General features: G+C 41.6%; 1 protein-coding gene across 1 annotated transcript in view; it reads right to left on the reverse strand.

Annotated features, from left to right (window-relative positions):
- LOC144501564 (ras-related protein Rab-40B) overlaps window positions 1–27,004 on the reverse strand; it is a 69,818-nt gene that overhangs the window by 19,358 nt on the left and 23,456 nt on the right. Inside the window, exon 2 of the mRNA XM_078225417.1 lies at window positions 9,398–9,458. Coding sequence (XP_078081543.1) covers window positions 9,398–9,458 — 61 coding nt within the window. The remainder of the gene's footprint in view (window positions 1–9,397; window positions 9,459–27,004) is intronic.

Raw genomic sequence — 27,004 nt, forward strand, 5'->3', positions numbered from 1 at the left:
GTACGGAGATTGTGATAGGGCACTACAGCTCTGATTTTCCCCACGCTTAGGTTGAAGTATCGTCTCATTCAGAACGGAATGCAAGATAAGTTGTCTGACAAAAGAATATGGAGATTTTGGGAGAGGTGGTAGAAGTAGAGAGTGTTATCAGTATACAAGTAAAACCCGACACCATGGGTGGCACGGTGCCATAGTGGTTAGCACGGTTGCCTCACAGTGCCAGGGACCCGGGTTCAATTCCAACCTTGGGTGGCTTGCTGTGTGGAGCTCACATATTCTCCCAGTGTCTGCGTGAGTTTCCTCTGGGTGCTCTGGTTCCTCCCCCAGTCCAAAGAGGTGCAAAAGGTTTGGTGGACTGGCCATTCTAAATTGCCCCTTACTGTCCCAAGATGTGTAGGTGGGGGGGGGGGGAAATAGCCATGGTAAATGTGTGAGGTAATGGGGAGGGGACCCGAGTAAGATGCTGTCGGAGAATCAGTGCAAGCTCGATGGGCCAAATGGCCTCCTCCTGCGCTGTAGGGATTCTATGGGGGCGATTTTCTGACCTCGCCACGCCTGGCGCTGATCGGCGCCAATCCTGGAAAATGTGTGGGCCTAAAAATCAGCTTTGCATTCGGCACCAAACAATTTGCAATCGCCCCATTCCCTTTCTAATGCTGCAAACCGGATTGTGCCCAGAAAGGGCATGTGGTCGATTAGCATATTTACATGTGGTCGATTAGCATATTTAAAGTCGTATTTAAATACGCAGAAGCCGGTGGACATCGGAGTCTCCTAGCTCCCGGAATCTTCCGATCTTCGGGAGAATGGTGAGAATCACGACAGGTCTCCATTAGCAGAGATCAGGTGCAACGGCCACACTGGGAAACTCAGAAACCACTGAAAGCTCCCCCAGGTAGTCAGGGCACAGCTGAGCAGTGCCCAGTGTGCCAGGAGCAGTGCCAAAGGGGTGGTGTGAGGGGATGTGAAGTAGTGGCGTAATGAAGGGGGTCAGGCAGGGGACACATTGGGAGGGCGCCAATGCCAGCGACATGTGTCGGGGAGGGGGTGCAGGAGTCCTATCTCTGTGGGGGGAAGGAGGGGGTCTCCCAGTGCACTGTTAGATCAGCCCAACCGCTCAGAAGCCAGGCTCACCGGAGTGTTTATAGGATATCATGTTATAAAGCATAACACCAAAACTGAAGTACATCTTGAGATAGAGAAAAATACAGGGGAGAGACTCAGGTCCTTAATTTAACCGGTCTGATTTTTCAATCAACTTATTTAAGTTGACAAACAATATTAAGCACATTCCTTGATTGATTTTCCTATATTCCCCATGCTTAAATTAATCATTTGTTTCAGGAACAGGAAAATATGTATTCTTTTCTTCATGGAGAAATAGAAATGAATTCAGAATCACAATGATTTAGCAAAAACTGCTCCCCTCCCTCTCCCACTCAAACCACCCTTTAATCGCATAAGGTGATAGGAAATCAAAGGCACAGCATTTGGCTTCTGCTAGCTGGGTGCACAATGCATTACCTGGCTCCAGAAAAGGATTCTATCTAATTATAACCAGCAAGAGAGAGAGGTCATTACGTCATTAATTACCTCTTGCCTGTGGAGAATTATCTAAGTCAATGCCTGCTTATGAAGGTAGAATACAGAAAATAGCTATAGATAAATTAAATCTTGGCTTAATATTCTGTTCAGGCTACGTTGGAGAGCCAACGTGATTCATGTTCTGTGAATCAACAAATTCTTCAGGATTTACTTTGCTGTCTTCCGCTCACACTTGTTATTTCTGATATGTTCCACTGGAAATAATATCGGGCATATGAGTTGATTAGAAATAGATGTAAACAACAGAAAATATGTCAGGCAATATATTTCTTCACTGCAAGAAACCATGGTGATTTGGCATGGGCAGCATGGTGGCACAGTGGTTAGCACTGCTGCTTCACAGCGCCAGGGGTCCAAGTTTAATTCCGGCCTTGGATGACCGTATGGCATTTGCACGATCTCCCCCTGTTTGTGTGGGTTTCCTCCCACAGTCCAAAGGTGTGCAGCTTAGGTGGATTGGCCATGCTAAATTACCCCTTAGTGTCCCAAGATGTGTAGGTTAGATGGATTAGCCATGGTAAATGTGGGGTTACAGGGATAGGGTGCGGGAAAGGGCCTAGGTAAGGTACTCTGTCAGAGAGAGTCTGTGCAGACTTGATAGGCCGAATGGCCTCCTTCTGCACTGTAGGCACTCTATGATTTCCTGGTGTCCAACACTGAAATATGCATTGCACTGGTGAGGAGTAGGAATTGCAGTGGAAAGACAGACAATAAAAATTAAAGGATTTGAAAGCCTATGCCAAGCACCTCAACAATATAATTTTTTGAGGAGGTAACTAAGTGTGTTGATGAAGGTAGGGCAGTTGATGTCATATACATGGATTTTAGTGAGGCGTTTGATAAGGTCCCCCATGGTCGGCTTATGATGAAAGTGAGGAGGTGTGGGATAGAGGGAAAGTTGGCTGATTGGATAGGTAACTGGCTGTCTGATCGAAGACAGAGGGTGGTGGTCAATGGAAAATTTTTCGGATTGGAGGCAGGTTGCTAGCGGAGTGCCGCAGGGATCAGTGCTTGGTCCTCTGCTCTTTGTGATTTTTATTAATGACTTAGAGGAGGGGGCTGAAGGGTGGATCAGTAAATTTGCTGATGACACCAAGATTGGTGGAGTAGTGGATGAGGTGGAGGGCTGTTGCAGGCTGCAAAGAGACATAGATAGGATGCAAAGCTGGGCTGAAAAATGGCAAATGGAGTTTAACCCTGATAAATGTGAGGTGATTCATTTTGGTAGGACTAATTTAAATGTGGATTACAGGGTCAAAGGTAGGGTTCTGAAGACTGTGGAGGAACAGAGAGATCTTGGGGTTCATATCCACAGATCTCTAAAAGGTTGCCACTCAAGTGGATAGAGCTGTGAAGAAGGCCTATAGTGTGTTAGCTTTTATTAACAGGGGGTTGGAGTTTAAGAGCCGTGGGGTTATGCTGCAACTGTACAGGACCTTGGTGAGACCACATTTGGAATATTGTGTGCAGTTCTGGATACCTCACTATAAGAAGGATGTGGAAGCGCTGGAAAGAGTGCAGAGGAGATTTACCAGGATGCTGCCTGGTTTGGAGGGTAGGTCTTATAAGGAAAGGTTGAGGGAGCTAGGGCTGTTCTCTCTGGAGCGGAGGAGGTTGAGGGGAGACTTAATAGAGGTTTATAAAATGATGAAGGGGATAGATAGAGTGAACGTTCAAAGACTATTTCCTCGGGTGGATGGAGCTTTTACAAGGGGGCATAACTATAGGGTTCATGGTGGGAGATACAGGAAGGATATCAGAGGTAGGTTCTTTACGCAGAGAGTGGTTGGGGTGTGGAATGGACTGCCTGCAGTGATAGTGGAGTCAGACACTTCAGGAACATTTAAGCGGTTATTGGATAGGCACATGGAGCACACCAGGATGATAGGGAGTGGGATAGCTTGATCTTGGTTTCAGATAAAGCTCGGCACAACATCGTGGGCCGAAGGGCCTGTTCTGTGCTGTACTGTTCTATGTTCTAACAAACAGAAAGCATATTTTGTTTCCAATTCGCTGTCCAAATTCACTGGAGATTGTGGCAAATGACCAAATTCTGCCACATCCACTCTCTGACTAATCATAGCAAAGGTCACAGGTGAAGGAGAGGGAGCTGCAAAAACTATAAATTGTCCGCAACATAGGATATTGGCAAGGGGTTAGGGATCCATTTTTGTGCCAGGCAGAACTTTCACACAGCTGCACTTCCAGAGTGTTAATTCAGCACTGTATTTTTAAAGGCAATAAGCACGTGAACCAATTTCACTCTCCATGGTAAAGCAAGTAAACACATCTTTTGGTAGTGGTATTGATCCATATACACCCAGATTCAGTTGTGGACTGTACCTCCGCTGAGAGGTGAGAAGGGGCAGAGAGAGAGGGCCATGGAGAAAGAGGAAGTAAAAGGCTGGGGAAATGAAAAAATGAACTTTCTACATCCAATCTTTGCGCATCTTCTGAGATGGCACACATACATTGGAACCAAGATTGTATGGGGTGAAGCAGAAAATGGTGGATAAACTCAGCAAGTCTGGCAGCACCTATGGATAGAGAAACAGAGTTTAATGTTTCGCATTTATATCACCCTTATAAAGAACTTTATGAAGGTGAATGTTTAGAAGTAGAAAAACAAACAAATTTTAAGAGTTCCAGAGCATGGATATCAAATGGTCCAAATCAGTAGAAAAATGGAGGGCCATGGTAGATATGTAGGGTTGGAGGAAGTTACCAGAGTGAGAGAATCACAAAGTAACTGGAAGATAGGTTGCATTGCAATCTGATGATAGAGCTAAGGATTTTGAAGATGAACTGCTGTTCGATAAGGAGTAAATGAAAATCAGCAAGGATGAGATGATAGGCGAGTGCAACTTTGTGTGGGATAGGATAAAGGTAGCACAGTACTGGAGGAGAAGCTATTTTGTAGGATAAAGTGGCAAGAACAGTATGGCAAAATGAAGTCCAGATGGCACTCAGGGTAAGGTAGTAGGAGGCTTTATAGGCTCCAATCTGGGATAAAGGGAGAGCAGAGTAAAAATCAACAAGATACAGATATTGAAATTCTTTTCTTTCATTTTCCACCTGGCAGCTGGTCACCTACCAGGATGAAAAACACTGGCAGGAGGTCAGTGATCAGAATGGAGGGGGAAAACAAAATGATTTGGGGTAGGGACAGAAATTTTTGTCACTCCCAAGAGGGAGCAAGGCATCAAGGCTGGGAAAAAGTGACTGAAATGGAAGGAAGATCTGTGATTGTGACAGAATGGAGACAAAGAATGTGATCTGCATAGGGCAGGCCAAAGACATCCTCAAGGGGTTGGACCTCTTGGCCCATAAGGAGTGCACAACTTACTTTCTTGCTGTACTCATATTTTAGATGGTTAAACCAAAACCTAGCCAAAGAGGAGTGAAGTAGGCTCGGAAACCTGCAAGGCAACTGAAAAAAAATCAGGCTTCTAATTGCAGCAAAAATCTGATTTAAGTAAGTTAATGTGCCTTACTTCTCCAAGGCAGGACTTTCATAACATGAAATCTACTGTCAAAACATTTCCTGTTACCCATCAGTACCCCTGAGATCTGCAGTTAAAAATTGTAGGAGATTCAGTCAACCTGTTCTTCCAGATTTCCCAGCCTCAAGTCAGCAACCGCACATAGAACGCATCCTGGTGCTGAAATTCGGATCATAATATTTTAAATATCGAAGTATGAGGAATAGTTAATATTAAAAGGTTGAGGAAAGATATTGTTTTGCAGTATCACAGAACATTGCTGGTGGAGTTGACCAGTTTCAATGGTGTGAATGACACTCAAAAGCCAAATTAAACTCAGAATGCTGAGAAAGGTGTTGTCTTTCAGAACCTTGGAAAGGAAAGTTGGAAATGGGGCAGCAATTATATATAGTTGGATTGAAGATAAGCTTTAAATAGTGAGATGATTGTGGGAGTTTGAAAGCAAGAGGGGAAACAAAGCTCGAGAAAAGGATGCAGTTGTTGATGTCAGCAAGCATTGGGCTGTGGAGGAACTGGAAGGTTAGGAGGATAAGTAATTACGAGATTAACCCAATGGAAGAGACTATTCTGGTAAAGGGCATTGTGGGGATAAAAGGGAAGTTATAAATGTTGCCAAATCTGAACAGAGGTGTGGTAGGAAGGATGAGGTGGGGAACCAGATGTGATCAAGGAATGCAGAGTTTTGATTTTTCCTCCCATGGGAAAAGCATGAGGTTGCAGACTGCAGTCCGTTCCATTTCAGCCAGTACTTGATGAATGAAACTCAAAACTTACTTTTTTACTGTACACATATTATGGATGGTTAAATCAAAGGTTAAACCATTTTTTCCCCATGGTGGGAGGAGTGAAGTAGGAACATATGATTGTAACCGTTATAACCACATGATAATGCCTTAATGTAGTTACATTGCACTAATGAAATATTTGGAAAAACAACATCAATTCTCCCTTGTCACACGCCTCACACCTCTGATTCTGCAATATCTTTCATGCCACTTGCTTCATAACCTTCCATAAATAGCACTGCCTTTAATGTACTGAATGACAGAATGAACGATGAAAGCAATGTAGAGTGACAGAAAATCAGTTAAAATGGAAGTTGGGGTGAGGGGAAAAAGAGAGGAGGGGGAGAACCATTAAGCCGTTACATCAGTTGCAGTTAACATTCATACTATTTGAGTCTGCTTGCAAGTGGCACATTGACAATACTATTGTGAATCAGGGCTATTCAAACCACCCTCAAGCCCTGCAATTTATCAACTTAAATAGCAGGAAACAACAGAACAGTAATAAGGCATACTGAGCAAGCATCTGGTTACCTGGGATATCCAGGAACCCAGTAATGCGAAGTTCAGCAAGAAAATTACATTTATACAGAAGCCAAATAAATATCTAAATTCATATGTTCTACCTGGAGGTAAGCTACATTCTGTAATGTTCATACAAAGAGCCTCATTTTAAATTCCACTTCCTTTTATGGGTTTAAAGACAGTTCATTGGCTGCAATGGATAATTCTACTTCTTGCACTTGCACGTGTAAATGTTTCTATCTAAAAATGGTTCTTGCAATATTAAAATTGATTAAGTTATTAATGAAGTATAATGCCAGTTACATAAATTGCATTTAAACTATATAGGATAGCATCCGCATACAATTTACCAAAGGTTATGGAGACACTGAAATGCTATATTAGAAATATATAGTTTCTGTGAAATTAGTTTAATTTCAACTACTCCCAAAAAAAATTATTATACAAGTTTCAAATATTTAGCAACTCAAATCCATTTAGGGAAAGTTTCATCACCTAGCCTTAGGGCAGCAATTTCAGTCCCTGCCCGCTGCTGGAATCATTCAGTCCTGGCCGTCACGGAGGACCAGAAAATCCCAACCTTAATTACTGCAGTGACTTGGCATTGAATTAGTTTACAACTCTGTACCAATTTTCTTGTAAAAAAAAATGTACAATTTAATCTTGAACTGGAAATAGAGCCTCAGGGGAAGGAATAGTTTAAAATGACAAGTTCTGTTTCATACCATTATATTTCAGCAAACAGAAATGATGAACGAGGGGCCGTAAAACTTTGTTTGCAAACTTCTGAGCCCTCCATGTAGAATCAGCCATTTGTTGTTTTACGGGGATCATTCATTGATTACTTCAAGGTTTGGTCGTGCAATTACTGCTTGCGTGTGCAAGCTCCATATTAACACAGCTGAACCCTTCACCACGCCAAAGTCAAATACAATCTCAACATCCAAATCACAGAACAGGTAGTTAATAGCACAACAAATTTGTAATGCAATCTAGTGTTTTGGGTGGCCACAAGCTAAAATGATATATATTTCCTACTGTATAAAGTCAGTTCCATTCTGTTTTGCTAAAATATGCTCAACGATTGCCAATCTGGCAGCTTCACCGTTTTCATTTTTTTTTTAAGCATCCCAAGTTGGGAATTCTAGTCACCTAAACTCTACATTTTTAAAAAATATTCTCTACTACTCCACCCCTCAGGTGAATATTTCCTAATCTCTGTGGGTTCCAACACACTCGGCAGTCTCCACAGGCCTTCTCCAACTCAGCAACTGGAGTTCAGCGTGAAGTATAATAATTCATCAGTGGCATCCACTGCTTCAGTGCATTGCTCCCTCCTTATCTGGCAGTGACATTGCTGAAAGATGAGGAAAAGGAAATTTTAAAAAATGTCACAAGGAATAAAATTTATAGGATGGGAGAATCAAGAAAAGGTAAAGATGAAATATGAATAAGCTAAGAAAGGAAAGTGAAAAGTTAAAAGCTTGTTTTTCCCTCCTCCACAGCTACAAGATTAAAACACAAGTTATCAAAAGAGGGTTTAAAAAGCTTCCTTAGCTGCAGCTTATTTTCTTTTTTAAAAAGACTTCCTAATCTTACAGCAGCTCAATCCCCATAGTGGCTTTCCTATGCTTCCCGCAGAAAGGGGATTAGGAACAAGACAGCAAATCACTGCTTTGCTGAACGCGACAGATTATTTCCTTTTCTATGTTCTCTGTTTCTTATTGTAAAGGGTTTTGATTCTTGTCAATTGACATAAATTACTATATTTTAAAAGGAACACACAAGATTAACTTTTTGTTAACCGCTTGGCTTGACTGAAGGAAATGTGAAAAGCTCTACTGTGAATGAGTCACCACTCAATTTGCTTCTCATCCCTCATCCATGTTTGAGGGAGGCGGGAGAGTGTGCATGCTTTAGTAACACTCCAAATTGTTACTTTCTAAGTCTTTACCCATTTGTAGAATATTCCCATTAGACTACCTTATATCTGTGCCGCTAATAGTGATTCTTTTACATTGATCTGAATGCTATGGCACTTTTGCTCCTTTGTTCAACTACGACAGTGGATACGGATTTTGACAAGATCTTAAAATCCCTGATTAGATAAACCATTGGGTCATGGTTCAGCCCCTTTCCTCCAGGAGTGGAGAATTACCTTTGTAGTTATGTACTATAAATTTAATTCAAATCCCTTTGAACAAATGCTTTATTCCAATTCAGCGTGGAGCTGACTCGATTCCTGGTTTCCCTCTGGAAATCTGCTGGCCAATTAGCTTCAGAGTTTTCAGATTGTGTTCCAACAGCCTTTAGTCTGGATGTGTTCAAGTGTCTAGAAAAGTCTGGTTGGTGGCAACATAATCTTAGTAATCTTGGGATCTGCAAGAGAGTCCAAAAAAGTCTGTCCCATGTTCCTGGGACAGAGCACAGTTCCAAAGTACAGGTGAAGGTTATTTTGGATGAAAAGATCCATTTCAGAGAATTTATTGCAAAGATTAAAGAAACGAGTGGGACATAATTTAATATTTCAGGAAGTCAGGTTGAATTCTATTTGCTTTTGGAAGTTCTAACTGGAAAGCTTTTATGGGCATGGAGGTTAGCTTAATCCGCTCCTTCTACACACCTGGCATAGAACAAGCATAGTGGTTATCTTAAGAGATCTTTTGAAATGAATGCTGAATTTTGTCATTTCTGTTGTGACATTCTGCTTGCCGTGGTTAAAATTCAACTCTGTTGAGTTCGCCCATCACAATGAAGAGGTTTTTAGGCCTTTTCAATGTGCAAGATTTCAGACCTGGAGGGATTCCTTCTTGATGTCTATAAAACATTCCTTCTCAAAACAGCTCCCCTGTTATGCTAGGAAAACTCTTCATTCCACTTAGCCAGTACAAACCCGATTAGAGTGTGTAAAACAAATCATCACACTGGAACAAAAAAGCAAACATTTTCTTCTGTCTAGCACTATTACAAAGCACTTACCAGAGTTGTAATTTCACCCGACGCCCATCTAACAGAATTGTTGTTGTCTTGTAATCGATACCTGTCAGAAAAATACAACTGTTAGCAGAAAAACTTTTTACCTCGAAAAGGTTTGATATTCAACATTTAACAACATAATAAATTAACAAAAGCTTTTCTTACATAGACGACGAGCAAGATGTGCTTTCGACCAAATGAACCAAAATGTCTTTCCAGTTGGAACTTATTAACCAATAATTGATCTAACAGTTGTTTTGGGCTGGGAGCAGAGGAATGATAGCAGAATAGTGCTGCGTATAAAATTATTGCCATGATTTCCTGTTGAGGGACAGAGAGGTAGGCAGAATGGTTTTCAAAGAGCTCTTTCTGCTTTTGAAAGCTTCTCTCCATGCATTGAGTCTCCTTGACTAAATTTCTTAAAGGTTTTCCCTTGCTGCCCTTCTCTTTTTGCATGAATAATGTCTCGTAAATGCAGCTGGTTAGAATTTAGGATTTTTCTGTCTCGACAGTATAGAGGGAAAATAATAGATTAAAGTCACCATTCTTTGGGAGCAGGAGAGATGTTTTTGCATGTGAGCTTCTGTAGCTGAACTAATAACATTGCATCAGGTATAAATGGGTATTCATTATTATGCAAACAAACATTCTCAATCAGATCACTCTCAAAGACATTTCTTACATTACCTGACAAATAACCAGAAATTTAATTAGAAATCTGGAGGATTTGACTGCCTTTTTTTTCTCTAGAACAAAGGACTGTGATCAATTTTTACAATTTACAAATAACAGCTTGATAATCCTATTCAATTCTTTGGGGGTGTTATTCATATTACGAGAGTTAAATTTATAAACACAAATATGTTTCTGGGGTTCACGAAAGAGACATTTGCTTTCTTGCCATAAAATAATTTATCTGATGCCATCATGGTTAGGTAAATGGTGTTAGCAATGGCAGATCATGTCTTATTGATATGTCAAAACTCCTTAGCAAACAGTTCTGGTTGCTATCTTATAAAAAGGATGTAGAAGCATTGGTGAGGGTGTAGAGAAGATTTACAAGAACAATACCAGAAACATGTGGGTGTACATTTCAGGAAAGAAATAACAGATTGGATCTTATTTCCCTTGAAAAGAGAAGGCTGAGGAGTGACCTAATTGAGGTCTTTAAAATTATGAAATGTTTTAATCGTGTATAAAGAGAGAACGTTTCCTCTTCTGGTGAAGAGCACAACTGGAGATAATCAAGACAAGATAATTACCAAGAAATTCACTAGGGAATTTGAATGAAATGTCTTTATCTAAAAAGTGGTGAGAATGTGGATCTTGCTACCACAGGAAGCAGTTTGGTACAGATGCATTTCAGGGTTGGTTAGACAAGCAATGAAGGAAAAGGGTTTCGAGGGTTAAATTGACAGTTAGATAAAAAAAAAAGATGGGAGGAGACTTGAATAGAGCATAAATCACCAGCTTGGACTGGTTATGCTGAATGATACACTTCTGTGCCATATATTCTATGTGGTAGCAGGCCTACATTTGTTCTCACATTCATAAGTATATAAGAAATAGAAATAGACATCAGCCATACACTCACTTGAAACTGCACCACCATTCAATAAAATCATGGTTGATCTTCATACTTCACTCCATTTGCCCAACCTATTCATTTATCCCTTATCCACTGGCCTTAGCCAAGGTCACAAAAGAGAAAGTTAGTACTATTAGGTCAGGTTATTCCAGGGTGTTTTTTGCTGATTTGATCGTAACATAGACAAAGATCTGGGACCAGGTTCAGAAATGCTGCATGGCATAGGACAGCCTGCTAGCAAAAGAATGGGGAGGGTAGAAACATTAAAGGCTTGACCGAATTGTACCAAATGTTATAGTTAATTATGTAAATGGTAACTAAAATATTCCATTAATTAAGATTAACCTGCAAGCGTTCACTGCTATTATGCCTGCCAAATCCAGACCAATAGTTTCTGCTTTGACAAAAAAAAAATCAAGAAAAATATTTGATGGTCATTCAACTTTTATAGATTTTCTTATTTCTCACTATCTCTCAATTATGTAGATTATGGCACCCAAATTCTACGTAATGGGATGAATTGGGAATAAGAAGTGATCAGAAAAATAGAACAAGATAGCTAAATTTGTCACGTGATACTTCAATGTTGCAGATACATTAAAAAAATTACTGAAATCTCTGCTCATGTTTGAATGGAGTATAGTTAAGAGTGGAAGTGTGAAAAGGGAAATCATTTTTAAGCTACTGTCCTACACCACTTGGCAGATGGCTGAAGACTGGCATTGGCCTGGGACCAGGTCAACAATCTGTTCTTGTAGCATATTTACATGTCAGAGGCAGGAGTTCTGTCTTCATCTTTGCAATGTATAAAAGGTTCATGAACATTTTCTCTCTTCATTCAATCGGACACAATGCTACTTTAATTGAACATTCAGCTTAAATTAATATTTTTAGGTCTGCTTTTAGAGTTGATCGACTAAGATTTTGTCTTGTGCAGTTCTCAAATAGATGTTTTCTTGCCCATTCCTCATGAAAACAAAAATATCAGTCACAACTGAGATTTCAATCTAGCAAACCATCAGAATAGACAGTTACTTCAGTGTATACACAAGGCAGATGAAAGTAGCTGATTGTGGAATAAAATGGATAAAAATGCTTAAAAATTACACTTCATGGATAAGGGTGTGCAAATGTCTTTCGAACTATCAACTCCCTCTTTTCATCTTTGTACCAGGACCACACACTAATCAAGGTGCTAACACTCAAATACAGCATGTGTGTAATTTTGCTTAAATTGTTGACATCATTATATATGCAGTGCACTACAAGCTAAACAACTTGGGAGTCCAAACTGTAATCATTATGTTTCTGCATTGTGGTGAAAAGCCAAAATTATCCATTTTTCAAAATATCAAGAAATAGCATTGAATACTATACAGTAAACTGGTCACAGAAAGCTATGTGATAGCACAGCAATTCTGTTTAATTAATTAAGAAAGCTACCATTTAGATCCACCAACATTTAAAAATCATGCTAATGAAAAATGATGGTCTGAAATAAAATAGATGCCATCTCACAGTTTGAAATAACAGTTCACCATCAGTATCTAGCAATCTAAATGGATGAGCTAAACAAATGAACAAACCAAACCTCTAGTGGATATATTTGTTCATTTACCAGCAAGCCAATCATTTTGCTAAAAGAAAATCTCAAAAAGTAATCCATCGGGGATAATGTTTGACGGACTGAGCAAACTTATGTAATTTAGTGGTTGTTAATATCAGTATTTATGATTTTAGTCAAACTAAAAATGTTCTAAATTTACATTTCATTAACACGATGTGTTGAAGTAACTAAATTCTTTCAGAAACATGCAGTTACATTGCATGAAAACTATACTGTTATGCTCCAGGGGAATATGACCTACCTGATTGCAAATTACATAAAAGGCAAGATTCAAATAGAAATGATTGTCTAAAATTAATTTTAAAAAAAGCAAGTGACCTGAAGTTAAAGCACCTTGGGATTATAAGGATAACAGATTAGCAAACCAGCATTCTAATTTTGCAACAGATCTTCACCTGCCTCTGTCCCATAGTATGATAGGAGTCTAGATCACCAAAAACCAGTCCTGATCCCTCCAAACTGACACTATAGTTAAAAAAGCCCATCAACGCCACTTTCTCAGGAGGCTAAGGAAATTTGGCATGTCCGCCATGACTCTCACCAACTTTTACAGATGCACCATAGAAAACATTCTTTCTGGTTGTATCACAGCTTGGTATGGCTCCTGCTCTGCCCAAGACGGCAAGAACTGCAAAGGGTTGTGAACAAAGCCCAGTCCATCACGCAAACCAGGCCGCCATCATTGACTCTGTCCACACTTCCAGCTGCCTTGGAAAAGCAGCCAGCACAATCAAGGACACTACGCAGTAGGGACACTCTCTTCCACCTTCTTCCGTCAGGAAAAAGATACAAAAAATTCTGAGGTCACGTACCAACTGACTCAAGAACAGCTCCTGCTGCCATCAGACTTTTAAATGGACTTACCTCGTACTAACTTGTTCTTTCTCAACACTCTAGCTACGACTGTAACACTACATTCTGCACCCTCTCCTTTCCTATGTATGGTATGGTTTGGCTGTATAGCGTGCAAGAAAAATACTTTTCACTGTATACTACAAGTGACAATAATAAATCAAATCAAAATACGGTTTTCCAGCTACACCTCAGATCATCCAAACAATACCAATATACTACATTACATATTCAGATGCATTCCACAAGCACACACTCAATGAATGTGGAAAATATGCAAACAGCTGGTTCATATGTTCTCCCTTCAAGGCGAGAAAAAGACACCTGCTAACAAAATATATCTTTTTGCACCACATGAACATAAAGCATATTTTACATACTACAAGTTAATTTTCACGACATAACTCACAGCTCAAAATGCATTAATAAATTTGAACAGTTTATATTTAATACCTTTATTGGACTGCTGACTCATGCACCTCAGCTACCAAAATAAGCAACAACAAAAAAATGGTCAAATGTAATGCTAAAGGCATGATAACAAAATGCTATGTTAAAGGCTGTCATTATTATTTTGGGAGGGGACAAAAACAGCATGAATCATTCTTCTTGTGTAATTCTGCCACATGTTGATGGCCAAATCATGGAGACAGCACGCAGTAGCAGTAGCAGCACATACACTCTTTGGTAGTCAAAAAGCAAAATTCTGTGGATTCTGAAAATCTGAACTAAAAACAGAAATGGTATAAATGCAGATCAAGCAGCATCTATGGGGAGAGAAACAGAGTTACTGTTTCCGGTCGATGACCTTTCTTCAGAACTTGGAAGACAGACTGGTTCCAGCATTTTTGCATACATCACATTTACAATTTCAACACGGTTTTAAATACTTAGTTCATTGTAACATTTTACAGGTAAGTTTTAGTTCTGGGAAGCTGAAGGTTCAACTAGAAAATGGGATAAATGCAACTGTAAGCAGCTTCAAGACTATTCCACTTAAAAGGTTGGGACCATTTTGACTCAGGTGGCTAACAGCTGGAAAGGTCGCATGTGGGCTTACTTTGCTGGAGAATTAGAGACATGTGTCTAAACTGCTTGCAACTAAAATGCAGCCTAGGAGTTGTTTTGTGAGTTAAAGCTACAATTAATTTTAAAACTTTCAATGAGACCTGGAAGACTATGTCATCATGGAGATGGGTGGATCTTAAGAAGTTCTAAGGGTCAATTTATCTTTGTTTGATGAGCACTGAATTTTCTGCAACAGGGGAAAACGCCATACCAAAAAAGGTTGGCAGGCTCCAGGCAGCAAAAATTTTGCTGTTTGTTGGGGCTCAAAAATAATTTCAGGAGTCGTTTGATAGCTCTGTGCAATTAGGGTTCAGGAGAAGTCCTGGGGAGCTCAGTAGGTGGCAGAAGCTCACTGGCTCTGTGTTGGAAAAGGTTAGGGATCACAAAAAGCCCTGGGAACCATTTATAGCTGGGGAAATAGGTGAAATCCAGGGGCAGTGCCAGTCCAATGAAGCTAGCTGGCTACTAAAGAGCTGAAATCACACAGGTACAGGCTGAAATGCAGACTTGGAAATCAAGGGGGATAGATTCTTAACAGAAGAGACCAAAACCCTGGCAGGTGTGAAGTTGCTGGGGCAGTCAGAGTTAGAGCAATTTGGATGGAATGCAGAGGCTTGACTTTCAAGAAATAAATGTTTGGAATCCCCCAGGAGAGAGGCAGATCTTAAATGAATTTGGTTGACTATCAATGTTTACTGACATCTGGGTAGATTGGTGAGAAATCTGTGGTTGTGTCTTCGTCACATTTGCTATTTATTGTACAGCGTAGGGTGTTTGACCACAGTGTGCCTGTTAATTCACACATACCTCATGTTCAGAGTACAAGATAGATATTGTAGATTTTTTTGACCTGCATAATAGTTTATTTTTGTTCAAAACCAGTACAACCTTGAGACTTTTATTTCCTTAACAAGTGTCTTGAAACTTAAAATGCATCTACGTTAAAACGATGTTATTGATCCTAACCAGATCTAACAGAAACTGGAGGCTCTGGTCAAGGGATATAATAACATGTGCGTGAAGGCAGTAAGAGCAGACCAAACATTTGTAAGGAACGACAATCATTCTGAGCTACTCTCAAATCTGGAAGCAGCTGCTTTCAGAGCACCTGATCAAAGCCTGGCAACACCTTGCCACCTTTGCTGCAGTATGGGGACAACAGGAGAAATTAGGGAGCGAGAAACATAGAACCATAGAATCCCTACAGTGCAGAAGGAAGCCATTTGGCCCATCAAGTCTGTACAACTCTCCAAAACTATATCTTACCAAGGCCCAACCCAGGCAATTTAGCATGGTCAAACCACCTAACCTGCGCATTTTTGGGCTGAGGGAGGAAACCAGAGCACCGGAGGAAACCCACGCAGACACAGGGAGAACGTGCAATCTGCAGACAGTCATCCAAGGCCGGAATCGAAACTGGGTCCCTGGCACTGAGGCAGCAGTGCTAGCCACTGTGCTGCCATGTCAACAAGCGGCAGTCTTATATGCAGTAATCATTCATAATGTTAAATAATAAAAACCATTTACCAAGGGTTTCCTTTTCATCAAACACGAGGAGGTAGCATTCCAGAACAATGCCAAGCATACCTTGCCGATCAACAATAAGACAAATGAAGGTGCATGTCTGTACATGGGTACAGTACAATAGGAAACTTGCATATAGGTTTAATAACCAGAATGATGGATGGGTGAAAGAAGTTGGAGATTAAATTGCAAATCTCCAAGACATAATTTTTTTTTAATACATTGTAAATGTTTGCATTTGGAGACTGTCCACAAGGCAGTTAAGCAGCATAATATTCCCCGGCATAAACTTTCCAGTGACGCTCGCTTCCCTACTTCCACTTGGTTCCTCATCACGGGCAGATGGCCAAAGGGCCCCTCCTGCCTTCCTTTCTAATGGAAGCCTTTTTGTTCGAAAGATTATATTTGAAGAAACAAAGATATTCCTTATTGGTAATATCACTGTTAAAATGGGTTGGGGACAGACTTGCACTAATGTTCAATTGTCTATTGCAAGCTTTTACGGAGGTCAAAACTTGCTTTAAAATGCTCTTTATGGGTGTAGCTAATATCCGAATACTGCAATTCATGACACGTTCTGGCCATACAACATTAAGTAGCACTTCAAATGTTCTGCAAATCATTTAAAACAAAACACTCATTTAGGAGTATCAGTGTCCATTACAGGAAGTACGTGCAATAGGAATTTCCTGCTTTTCATTACATCACAAGAATCAAAATGACCACAGCTACATTTGCAGAAAAATAGGAAAGCTTACTACAATTTAGATTAAAATAAAAATGGACCATCATAACAAGTATGTTTCAGTTAATCCATAAAATTGTTTATTTTTCTTTGAAGTTTCAGCAAGATTACAATAACTACATACAGAATCAGTACAGCATGAGGTAGCCATTTGACCCATCGTTTCAGCACCGGATCTTTAAAAGAGCAATCCAGTTAGTCCCACACCTTTGTCATTTCCTTAAATCCCTACAATTGTTTCTTCAAGCATTTATCAGATTTCCTTTTGTAGGCTACTATTGAACCAATATACTCCACCCTTGTCGTCAGTACATTCCAAATTCCAATTATTTGTAGAAAGGCTCTCCTTATGTAATTTCTAGTTGTTCTGCCAATCGCCTTAAATCTGTTCTCTCAGGCAATTGACCCTTAAGCCACTGGAAACAGTTTCACCTCATTTACTCTTATCTGAAGACTTCATGATTTTAAATGCCTCAATCAAGTCTTCTCTTGTCCTTCCCAGCTCCAAGGAGAATAAAATCAAACATCAGTCTATCCAACTGTGTCATCACATCCCTGCAATCATTTATGAAAGTTGTTTTTGAATGATCTCCAAAGCCTCCATGTCTTTGGTGCCCAGAATTGCATACAGCAGGGGTTCCATAGTAGATTTGGCCCCAAGGGGAAGCCCGCCCTCCCCAACACCTAAGGAGGGAGGATGGGTCAACACCTAAGGAGGGAGGATGGGTGATGGTATGAGCAAGAGAGTGGCATGCATGTGGGTGGGAGAATGGGTGTGAATGAGATTGTAGGTTGGTGCTCCCATTAAAAATGTCCAAAAGGTAAGACTTGGAAGTATTTTATGAAAAGAAGTTTTCCATTATAATAAATAAATACACATAAGATATAGAAACATCTTTTAAGTTTATTTTTGTACAATTTTTTGTGGTTTAATTTTTTTGATAAGAATAAGAATGCTTCTCAGGGTTCTCCAGTACTCATGAGAGTTCAGAAGGATTCCCATAGGTGGAAAGGTTTGGCGAACCCTGCCATACAATATTGCTGTTGTGGACGAGCTAGTGTTATCTAAGTCAAGCATAACTTCCTTGCTTTTGTACCATGCTTTTGTTTATAAAGTCCAGGATCACATATACTTCATTAACGTGTCCTGCTCCTTCAAAGGTTTGTGCATAAACCGTCCAGATCTCATGCTGCTTCAACCCTTTAAAATTTTAGGATGTATTGCCTCTCCTCATTCATCCTGCCAGAATGTATCATCACACGCTTTTCTGCATTAAATTTCATCGCCTTTCATTCCACCAGCCTTCCTGTGCCCTCTTAAAGTCTATACATTGTCAAGTTTCTTATCTCCAACTTTCAAAATGTGTCATGCATCCCCAAGTCAACTCAGCAATGTACTTCAAAAAAATGCAGTTGTTCCAAGTACTGAACCTGGGAAACTCTGTTGCTTAAAAACAGAAGATGCTAGAAATACTCAGCAGCAATGTAAGCTCTGTGCATTAAGAAGTCTAACAACACCAGGTTAAAGTCCAACTGGTTTATTTGGTAGCAAAAGCCACTAGCTTTCGGAGCAGGCTGTTCCTTCGTCAGGTGGGTGGGAGTTCTGATCACAAACAGGGCACAAAGACACAAACTCAACTCAATTTACATGAATAATGATTGGAATGTGAGTCTTTACAGCTAATCAAGTCTCAAAGGTACAGACAATGTGAGTGGAGGGAGCATTAAACACAGGTTAAAGAGATGTGTATTGTCTCCAGACAGGACAGCTAGTGAGATTTTGCACATCCAGGCAAGTTGTGGGGGTTACAGATAGTGTGACATGAACCCAATATCCCGGTTGAGGCCGTCCTCATGTTGGCCATCAGTCTCTGCTCAGCAACTCTGTGGTGTCGTGTGTCGTGAAGGCCGCCTTGGAGAACGCTTACATGGAGATCAGAGGTTGAATGCCCGTGACTGCTGAAGTGCTCCCCAACAGGAAGAGAACAGTCTTGCCTGGTGATTGTCGAGCAGTGTTCATTCATCCGTTGTCGTAGCGTCTGCATGGTTTTCCCAATGTACCATGCCTCGGGACATCCTTTCCTGCAGCATAACAGGTAGACACCATTGGCCAAGTTGCAAGAGTATGTACTGTGTACCTGGTGGATGGTGTTCTCGCGCGAGATGATGACATCGGTGTCGATGATCCGGCACGTCTTGCAGAGGTTGCTGTGGCAGGGTTGTGTGGTGTCGTGGTCACTGTTCTCCTGAAGGCTGGGTGGTTTGCTGCGGACAATGGTCTGTTTGAGGTTGTGCAGTTATTTGAAGCCAAGAAGTGGGGGTGGGGGAAGGCCTTGGCGAGATGTTCGTCTTCATCAATGACATGTTGAAGGCTCCGGAGGAGATGCCGTAGCTTCTCCGCTCCGGGGAAGTACTGGACAACGAAGGGTACTCGGTCCACCATGTCCCGTGTTTGTCTTCTGAGGTCGGTGCGGTTTTTCGCTGTGGTACATCGGAACTGTCGATCGATGAGTCGAGCGCCATATCCTATTCTTATGAGGGCATCTTTCAGCCTCTGGAGATGACTGTTGCGATCCTCCTCATCCAAGCAGATCCTGTGTATACGGAGGGCTTGTCCGTAGGGGATGGCTTCTTTAACGTGTTTAGGGTGGAAGCTGGAGAAGTGGAGCATCATGAGGTTATCCGTGGGCTTGCGGTACAGTGAGGTGCTGTGGTGACCGTCCTTAATGGAGATGCGTGTGTTCAAGAATGCAACCGATTCCGGAGAGTAGTCCATGGTGAGTCTGATGGTGGGATGGAACTTGTTGATGTCATCATATAGTTGTTTCAGTGATTGTTCACCATAAGTCCAAAAGGAAGAAAATGTAGTCGATGTATCTAGTGTATAGCATCGGTTGAAGGTCTCGTGCGGTGAAGAAGTCTTGTTCGAACCTGTGCATGAAGATGTTGGCATATTGAGGTGCGGATTTTGTCCCCATGGCTGTTCCGTGTGTCTGGATGAAGAACTGGTCGTTGAAAGTGAAGACATTGTGGTCCAGGATGAAGTGGATGAGTTGTAAAATTGCATCTGGAAACTGGCAGTTGCCAGCGTTGAGTACTGAGGCAGTTGCAGCAATGCCATCATCGTGGGGATGCTGGTGTTGAGTGCCGAGACATCCATTGTAATGAGGAGTGCTCCTGGTTCAACTGCTCCATGTGTGCTGAGTTCCTGTAGGAAGTCCGTAGTGTCGCGACAAAAGCTGGGGGTTCTTTGTACAATGGGTTTCAGGATGCCCTCGACATAGCCGGAGAGGTTCTCGCACAGGGTCCCATTGCCCGATACGATGGGACGGCCGGGTGTGTTTGCTTTGTGTATCTTCGGGAGGCAGTAGAGATCTCCAACGCAGGGAGTACGTGGGATGAGAGCACAGATGTACAGTGACAAAGGAGAAACCATGCAAGTCCCCTTTCAAGAAACTGCACAGAAAATGTAACAATAGCATGCATTCAAACAAACAAGCCATGCACAACAACAAAAAAAGGTCATTGCTCAGCAGATCATGCAACATCTGTTTTAAGAAAACAGAGTCAACATTTCAGGTCAATTACCTTTCATTAGAAACAGAAAATAGTGACAGATGCAGCACTGGAGACATCACTGGTGCAGGCAGGGTGGGGGTGGTTGTGCTGCTGACAAGGCACCTCTGTGAACCAGGAGACTCTTCTGGATTACCTCAAGGTGGCCAGGAAGGCCACTCCCAGCCTGGCAGCAGTACCACATGGTCTCATAGATAATCAATGTGAAGTGAATGCACCTTCACATGACATCCCCTACCTATTGCTCCACCACCCCCTCGTTCTGCTCGATGTACCACATCTTCATCACTCACCCAGCAACACTCCCCGGCAGTCAGGGCTTGCATCCAGATACACCTCAATCTGCACAAACCAGGCAATGCTGTCAGTGTCTCACTGTCTCCATGCATCTCCATTGAGCTTTAACAACCATTGTTCAAACATAATGCTACTACACAAGCACTGTTGTCATTTTGCTCTCTCTCTTATAAGGCAATATGGCGCACAACAGGAGCAGAACAGAACAGACATCACCCCCTTCAGCACCGTCCCACTGCCCTAACCCAGAGTTCTACTGAGGAGATGGATCATGGTGCTGCATGTACATTAGTTGTCCACATTTTGGAGCATGATTTCAGAATAGCACCAAATCAATATGTTCTGGCAAAGAATGCCAGAAAGAAACAAGCAACATGCATAGTGCTCCCAGAATATGAAGGCAGGCATCCATACATGAATGAACTTCTCACACCTCGTTTTTCCACATCCTATTCCCAGCCATCACGTTGTTGGCACACTACGGTGTCTACTCCGCCAAGAAATTTCTCTATCCAAAGTTCATTCTCAGATGTAGGTGAGACTGGCAAGATCAGCATTTACTGCCTAGTTCTAATTGTTCTCGAGAAGGTGTTGAGATGCTTTCTTGAACCATGGTAGGCCATGTGGTGTTGCAATAGTTACATTGTTAGAAAGAATTCCAGGATCTTGACCCTACAATAATGAAGGAAGGGTATTATATTTCCAAGTCAGGATAGTGTGTGATATTGATGGGAACGTGCAGATGGTGATGTCACCTTATACTTGTTGTCCTTGAGCCTCTTTTTAAGTGTTAGAAGTCCCAGGTTTGGAAGGTGCTGTGAAAAGAGCTTCAGGTGAGTTCCGACACTGCAACCACAATGCATCAGTGATGAACAGAGTGAATGCTCAAGGCAGTGGATGGGCTGTGCGATTATGCAGGCAGCTTTGTCCAGATGCTGTTGAACTACTTGAGTGTTGCAGGAGTTGTACTCAAATGGGCAAGTTTGGGGTGTGTTCCATCACACTCCTGACTTGTGCCTCACAAATGGGAGGCATGCGTTGCAGAGTCAGGTGGTGAGTAACTCACCACAGAATTCCTAGTCTGACTATTTATGTGGCTTGCCAGTACCTTTTAATCGTCGATAATCCCCTGGATGTTGCTGCTGCTGCTGAAAGATTCAGTGGTGTTATTGCCATTGAATGTTAAGGGGAGGCGGTTCAATTGTTGCTTGCTGGTGATACGATCCCAGCTGCTGTTGCTTCTGGGCGGGAAGGTTCCAGAATGGAATCTTGGCTCAAAAGACTATGACCTTACCTTTCCTTAGAACACAGGACTGCCAATTAGCTTTCAACAACAAAATAAAAACATTAAACACAGTTTGACTATAATGCAATACTCCTTCACTCCTATTTATTTTCACATAGGTACACAGGTTTCAAGGCTAACACAGGCTACACAATATATGTTATGCTATGCTATGCTATAATTTTCTCGATATGCACAGCTGTCCCTGTAACCCAAAAGCTAATTGTGGTCAGATGACATCTTGCTCTGAAACCCAATGGCAGATACCATTCAATCAATATTTTGTGGGTTTCTCCTTAAATTCCCCTCCCTCCCCAATAATTGTCACAAGTCTATTTCCAAACTTCACTTTCAAAGAGACGCTTTCAAATCTTCTTTCCAACAGGCTCTCTCTGTTGTTTTAGAAAGGATCCACCTCCAGGTTTTCCAACTCTCATTACGGCTTTCCTTTGCCTTGAATTGCAAAATGGATCCAAACTTCTATACAAACTCAGGTACTCAGTCTCCAACAGAATACCATTGTTTCCAAAGGCTGGAAATCTTGTGATCACTTCCGATCCCTGGCTTTTCTCCAGCTAATTTCATCAAGTCTGCCCTTTCCAGGTCTGCCTTTAACTTGAGCAAATAGCACCCAGTTCCAATTAATTTCACACTTCTGGGGAAACCTCTCTTCATTCTCCAGTTTCCAGAACCAACTGTCCTTTAGTTCCTCTGGAGCTCGATTTCATGCCCATTACTCCATTGTATGACTTTCCTGCTTATAACAGAGCGGGGAGAGCTGTTCTCTCTAGATTCCTAGTTCCAGCTGCCATGAATTCAGCTAACACTAAACTTGAAAGGTTTTTTTTCTAAAAGTGATCCTGGTTGCTCGGCAACAACTCATTCTTTCTCCAAGCTCATGGTTACCTTTCCCATTGTAAACTCTCTCAGCTTAAAAGAAACAAAGAACAGTACAGTACAGTAAACAGGCCCTTCAAGCCTGTGCCGCTCCTTGGTCCAACTAGACCAATCGTTTGTATCCCTCCATTCCCAGGCTGCTCATGTGACTATCCAGGTAAGTCTTAAACGATGCCAGCGTGCCTGCCTCCACCACCCTACTTGGCAGCGCATTCCAGGCCCCCACCACCCTCTGTGTAAAAAACATCCCTCTGATATCTGAGTTATACTTCGCCCCTCTCACCTTGAGCCCGTGACCCCTCGTGATCGTCACCTCCGACCTGGGAAAAAGCTTCCCACTGTTCACCCTATCTATCCCCTTCATAATCTTGTACACTTTGAACTGAAACCATAAAAGCCCATACATGCACGTCTGTATAACATGAATATAACTGAAGTTGTACCCCCTCCGACACAAAAACACTAAATTAAACTCACTTAAATCTATAATTCATTTTTAATATCCAACAATATAAATATAGATCACTTAAAACTAGCTCTGTTTCCTGACAATGGACATGGTTTTTTACTAGACCAATCTGTGGCCACTAATTAGCCCATAATATATGGATGTGCTTTCTAAAAACAACATAATGACATAACATAATAAACACCATAAGCTAGTTACTCAGCAAGCAATATTCCCTCAAATCTGCACAATCCCATGCAAGCCAAGCGCAAGTGTTAAAGTGTGTGCAGCAATGCAAACAGGTCTGTACAGTTAAATGCATCAGCTCCGCACTACAAACAGAATTTAGAAGGTACACTGCCAAGTGGTGTAAAAAAGGTCCATCACCACTTTTAGTGCAATTTGAAATGGCAATAAACATAATCACAAAGTTAAAAGAATAAACAGAAATGTGCATGTACTAAGGAATAAATCACCTCCCACCCCAAAAGGGATTTACAATTCTGCCTGCAAAAGTATATGCCCTGATTGCAGTTCAATAATTAATAGGAACATGACCACAATAGTTACGCAAGCCAAGTCGATCACTCCATTTGAGGCTTAAAACAAATAAAATGTTCAAGAGTAAGGGAAAGAGCAGGGGGAAAAAAAAGGATTAGGATATCTCCAATCTAAGCTTGTGCAGGCACATGCACCATGGGCAAAACTTTCATCTATATACATATTTCTCTGATTTTATCAAAGTTTTGGAACAAAGACCCAGTTTTTGAGCACAGATTGTGGTTAAGGATAACTCTATCCAGATTAACTAAACGTTTCTTTTTACATTTACGAGTGGAGTTCCTCATTTGGTTCTAATTTAAATGTTGAAGTTTATGGAGGATGGAAGGACGAGGCACTGGAGTAATCAAGTTTAATGATGACAAAAACATGGTTAAGGATTATAATGGAGGAGCTGACATGGTGAATGTTCTGAAGGTAGAAATAATCAGTCTTGGCGTCAGTTAGAACGTAATGCTTAATGTTCAGCTGTTGGTTGAACTGAATGCCAGAGTTTTGCAGGCTGGCTGCTTTCTCAAACTAGATAAACAACTACTGTGGTTACAATAACTATAAGCCTGTGCACATTAATTTACTTTGTAGAGACATGGAACTGTAGTTTGAGCCAATTCAAAAAAACTATCAAAAATTAGGTATTGTGTAATCCAACTTCCAAAACGTTTGGCATGAGAGTATCATCTTACATAAAGGTAGCATATTCAGTACAACTCTGCTGTGGCCTAATCAACTCTTTTAACTGCTCCTTTTCAGTTGACATTTAATTTCATTTCTTTCATTCTTAAATTGCATACTAAGTGTTGGAGCTGAGTCTCCCTTTGGGCCTCAGTCAATAATACTCGGTCATCTTCTTGGAGGTACACTCGAACATTTTTTAAATGTCTCCTCAAAATTATTCTTCCTTTCTTCAACTAGATATGTACATTCCATGCCAGCAAAGAGACAGGGCGAAGATCGTTAACTCAGTAAGATGGGAAGTGTGCACCAGATGGACATTTTTGCAGAGATTGATAATATTGCAATATGCTGTTTCATTCCAGGACGCTGTACACATTTTTATATCACAATTGGTTTAATTGTCTATGTTGCCATGTGAACACTATTCAACACAATTCATCATCTGATGGAACTTTGTTTACTTAGTTGGTTCAACAGCAACATGAGCTCAGAACCGCTTGCCAGTTCTGCTTGTCCAGAAAATGTCAATGGAAACATACTGGGCTAAATCTTTCAAATAGCAATCAGTATTGGATTGCCAATCCACTCCTTTTCTTTTTTAACGCATTTCTGGCCTGGACATTTGAACTGGGCCGCTTCAGAAATGTGGAAGATACTTGGCTGCTTTAGAAATGTGGAGGGTACCTGTTCTTGGAGCTCTCCTTTGTAGTGCAAGGTCGTCCGGAGATGGCAAGCCATACCCTTTTTTATGGCATCAGCTGCCATATTTTGGCAAATTTTCATTCACTAACACAGGGAAAAGATTTGGGACATTTTAATAGCTTTTCATTGTGAGTGACTGAGTACGAGTGAGTTGAGTGGGTTGGAGGTATGGGCGGTGTCTGTTATATTGATACCGAGGAGTTAGAAATGCTTTTTCCCCTCCCCAGTCTCACATTTTCTGGGTAACTATCTACATAACTGACCCAAAACCCTCAGAAGTTGCAGAGTGGGCGATTCTTTGGAGGGTCCCATAGAACAAAGGAATAACCCATCAGAAGTCCCAAGTTGGGATTTACGAAGGATCCCGTAGTGAATCCTTCAGGGTGTGTCCAATCTTCAGCCATCTGGAGATGGGAAGATCTGGGCCACTGTAAATTAATACTTTATCTTGGGAAAGTCTTCTGAGGGACAGCAATCGCCGTTAGATTGCCACTCAGCTCCTAGTTTTCTGCACCACAGAGGAGCTCCACATTTCTGGACAGGTTTTCCAAGCCTAGCTTCTTCAGAAATGCACAGCATACCTTCAGTGGAACTGCTTCCTTGTTGCACTGGATCATTGCAGGAAGACAAGCCGTGCCCTCTTTTTAAAATCAGAATATGGCAGCTAAAATCACAAGTGTTCACTAATTTATTGAAAATGTTTGGGACATTTAAACAGCTTTTCCACTAGTTGGTGAACGAGCACAGGAGTGCATGGGTGAATATCCAGATGTGCATGTGGATAGGGTGGGTAACGTAAGTGGGTAATTCAGTAGATGGCTGCTCTCTGAGGTGGGCACAGTAAGAAGTTTAACAACACCAGGTTAAAGTCCAACAGGTTTATTTGGTAGCAAAAGCCACACAAGCTTTCGAGGCTCTAAGCCCCTTCTTCAGGTGAGTGGGAATTCTGTTCACAAACAGAGCTTATAAAGACACAGACTCAATTTACATGAATAATGGTTGGAATGCGAATACTTACAACTAATCCAGTCTTTAAGAAACAAAACAATGGGAGTGGAGAGAGCATCAAGACAGGCTAAAAAGATGTGTATTGTCTCCAGACAAGACAGCCAGTGAAACTCTGCAGGTCCACGCAACTGTGGGAGTTACAAATAGTGTGACATAAACCCAATATCCCGGTTGAGGCCGTCCTTGTGTGTGCGGAACTTGGCTATCAGTTTCTGCTCAGCGACTCTGCGCTGTCGTGTGTCGCGAAGGCCGCCTTGGAGAACGCTTACCCGAATATCAGAGGCCGAATGCCCGTGACCGCTGAAGTGCTCCCCAACAGGAAGAGAACAGTCTTGCCTGGTGATTGTCGAGCGGTGTTCATTCATCCGTTGTCGCAGCGTCTGCATAGTTTCCCCAATGTACCATGCCTCGGGACATCTGAGGTGGGTACATGGGTAAATGGGTTGGGAGAATAGTTGGGTTGCATTGAGAGGGTGTGACAGGTTAGGGTCTAGTTGTTGGGTAGGAGCAATGGGGGAAGTCAGATTGGGGGGGGGTTATTTACGAATAGTTGGGTAGTGTGACTCGAGAAGTCAGGTTGGAGGAGAGGGAAAAAAAGAGTGTCGAGAGGAAAGTTGATGAGGGCCAGTTGTATACTTACTCAGGATTGAAGGTTAGGATTTTTCTAACATTTCCCGGGTAAATATCCAGTACAAATCAGAACTGCCTAAATCTCTGAGGAGCAGGAGAATGGTCCATTGCTCGGGGAACTCCCAGA

The sequence above is a fragment of the Mustelus asterias genome, chromosome 12, assembly GCF_964213995.1.
Source record: "Mustelus asterias chromosome 12, sMusAst1.hap1.1, whole genome shotgun sequence".
In the NCBI taxonomy this organism is placed as follows: Eukaryota; Metazoa; Chordata; class Chondrichthyes; order Carcharhiniformes; family Triakidae; genus Mustelus; species Mustelus asterias.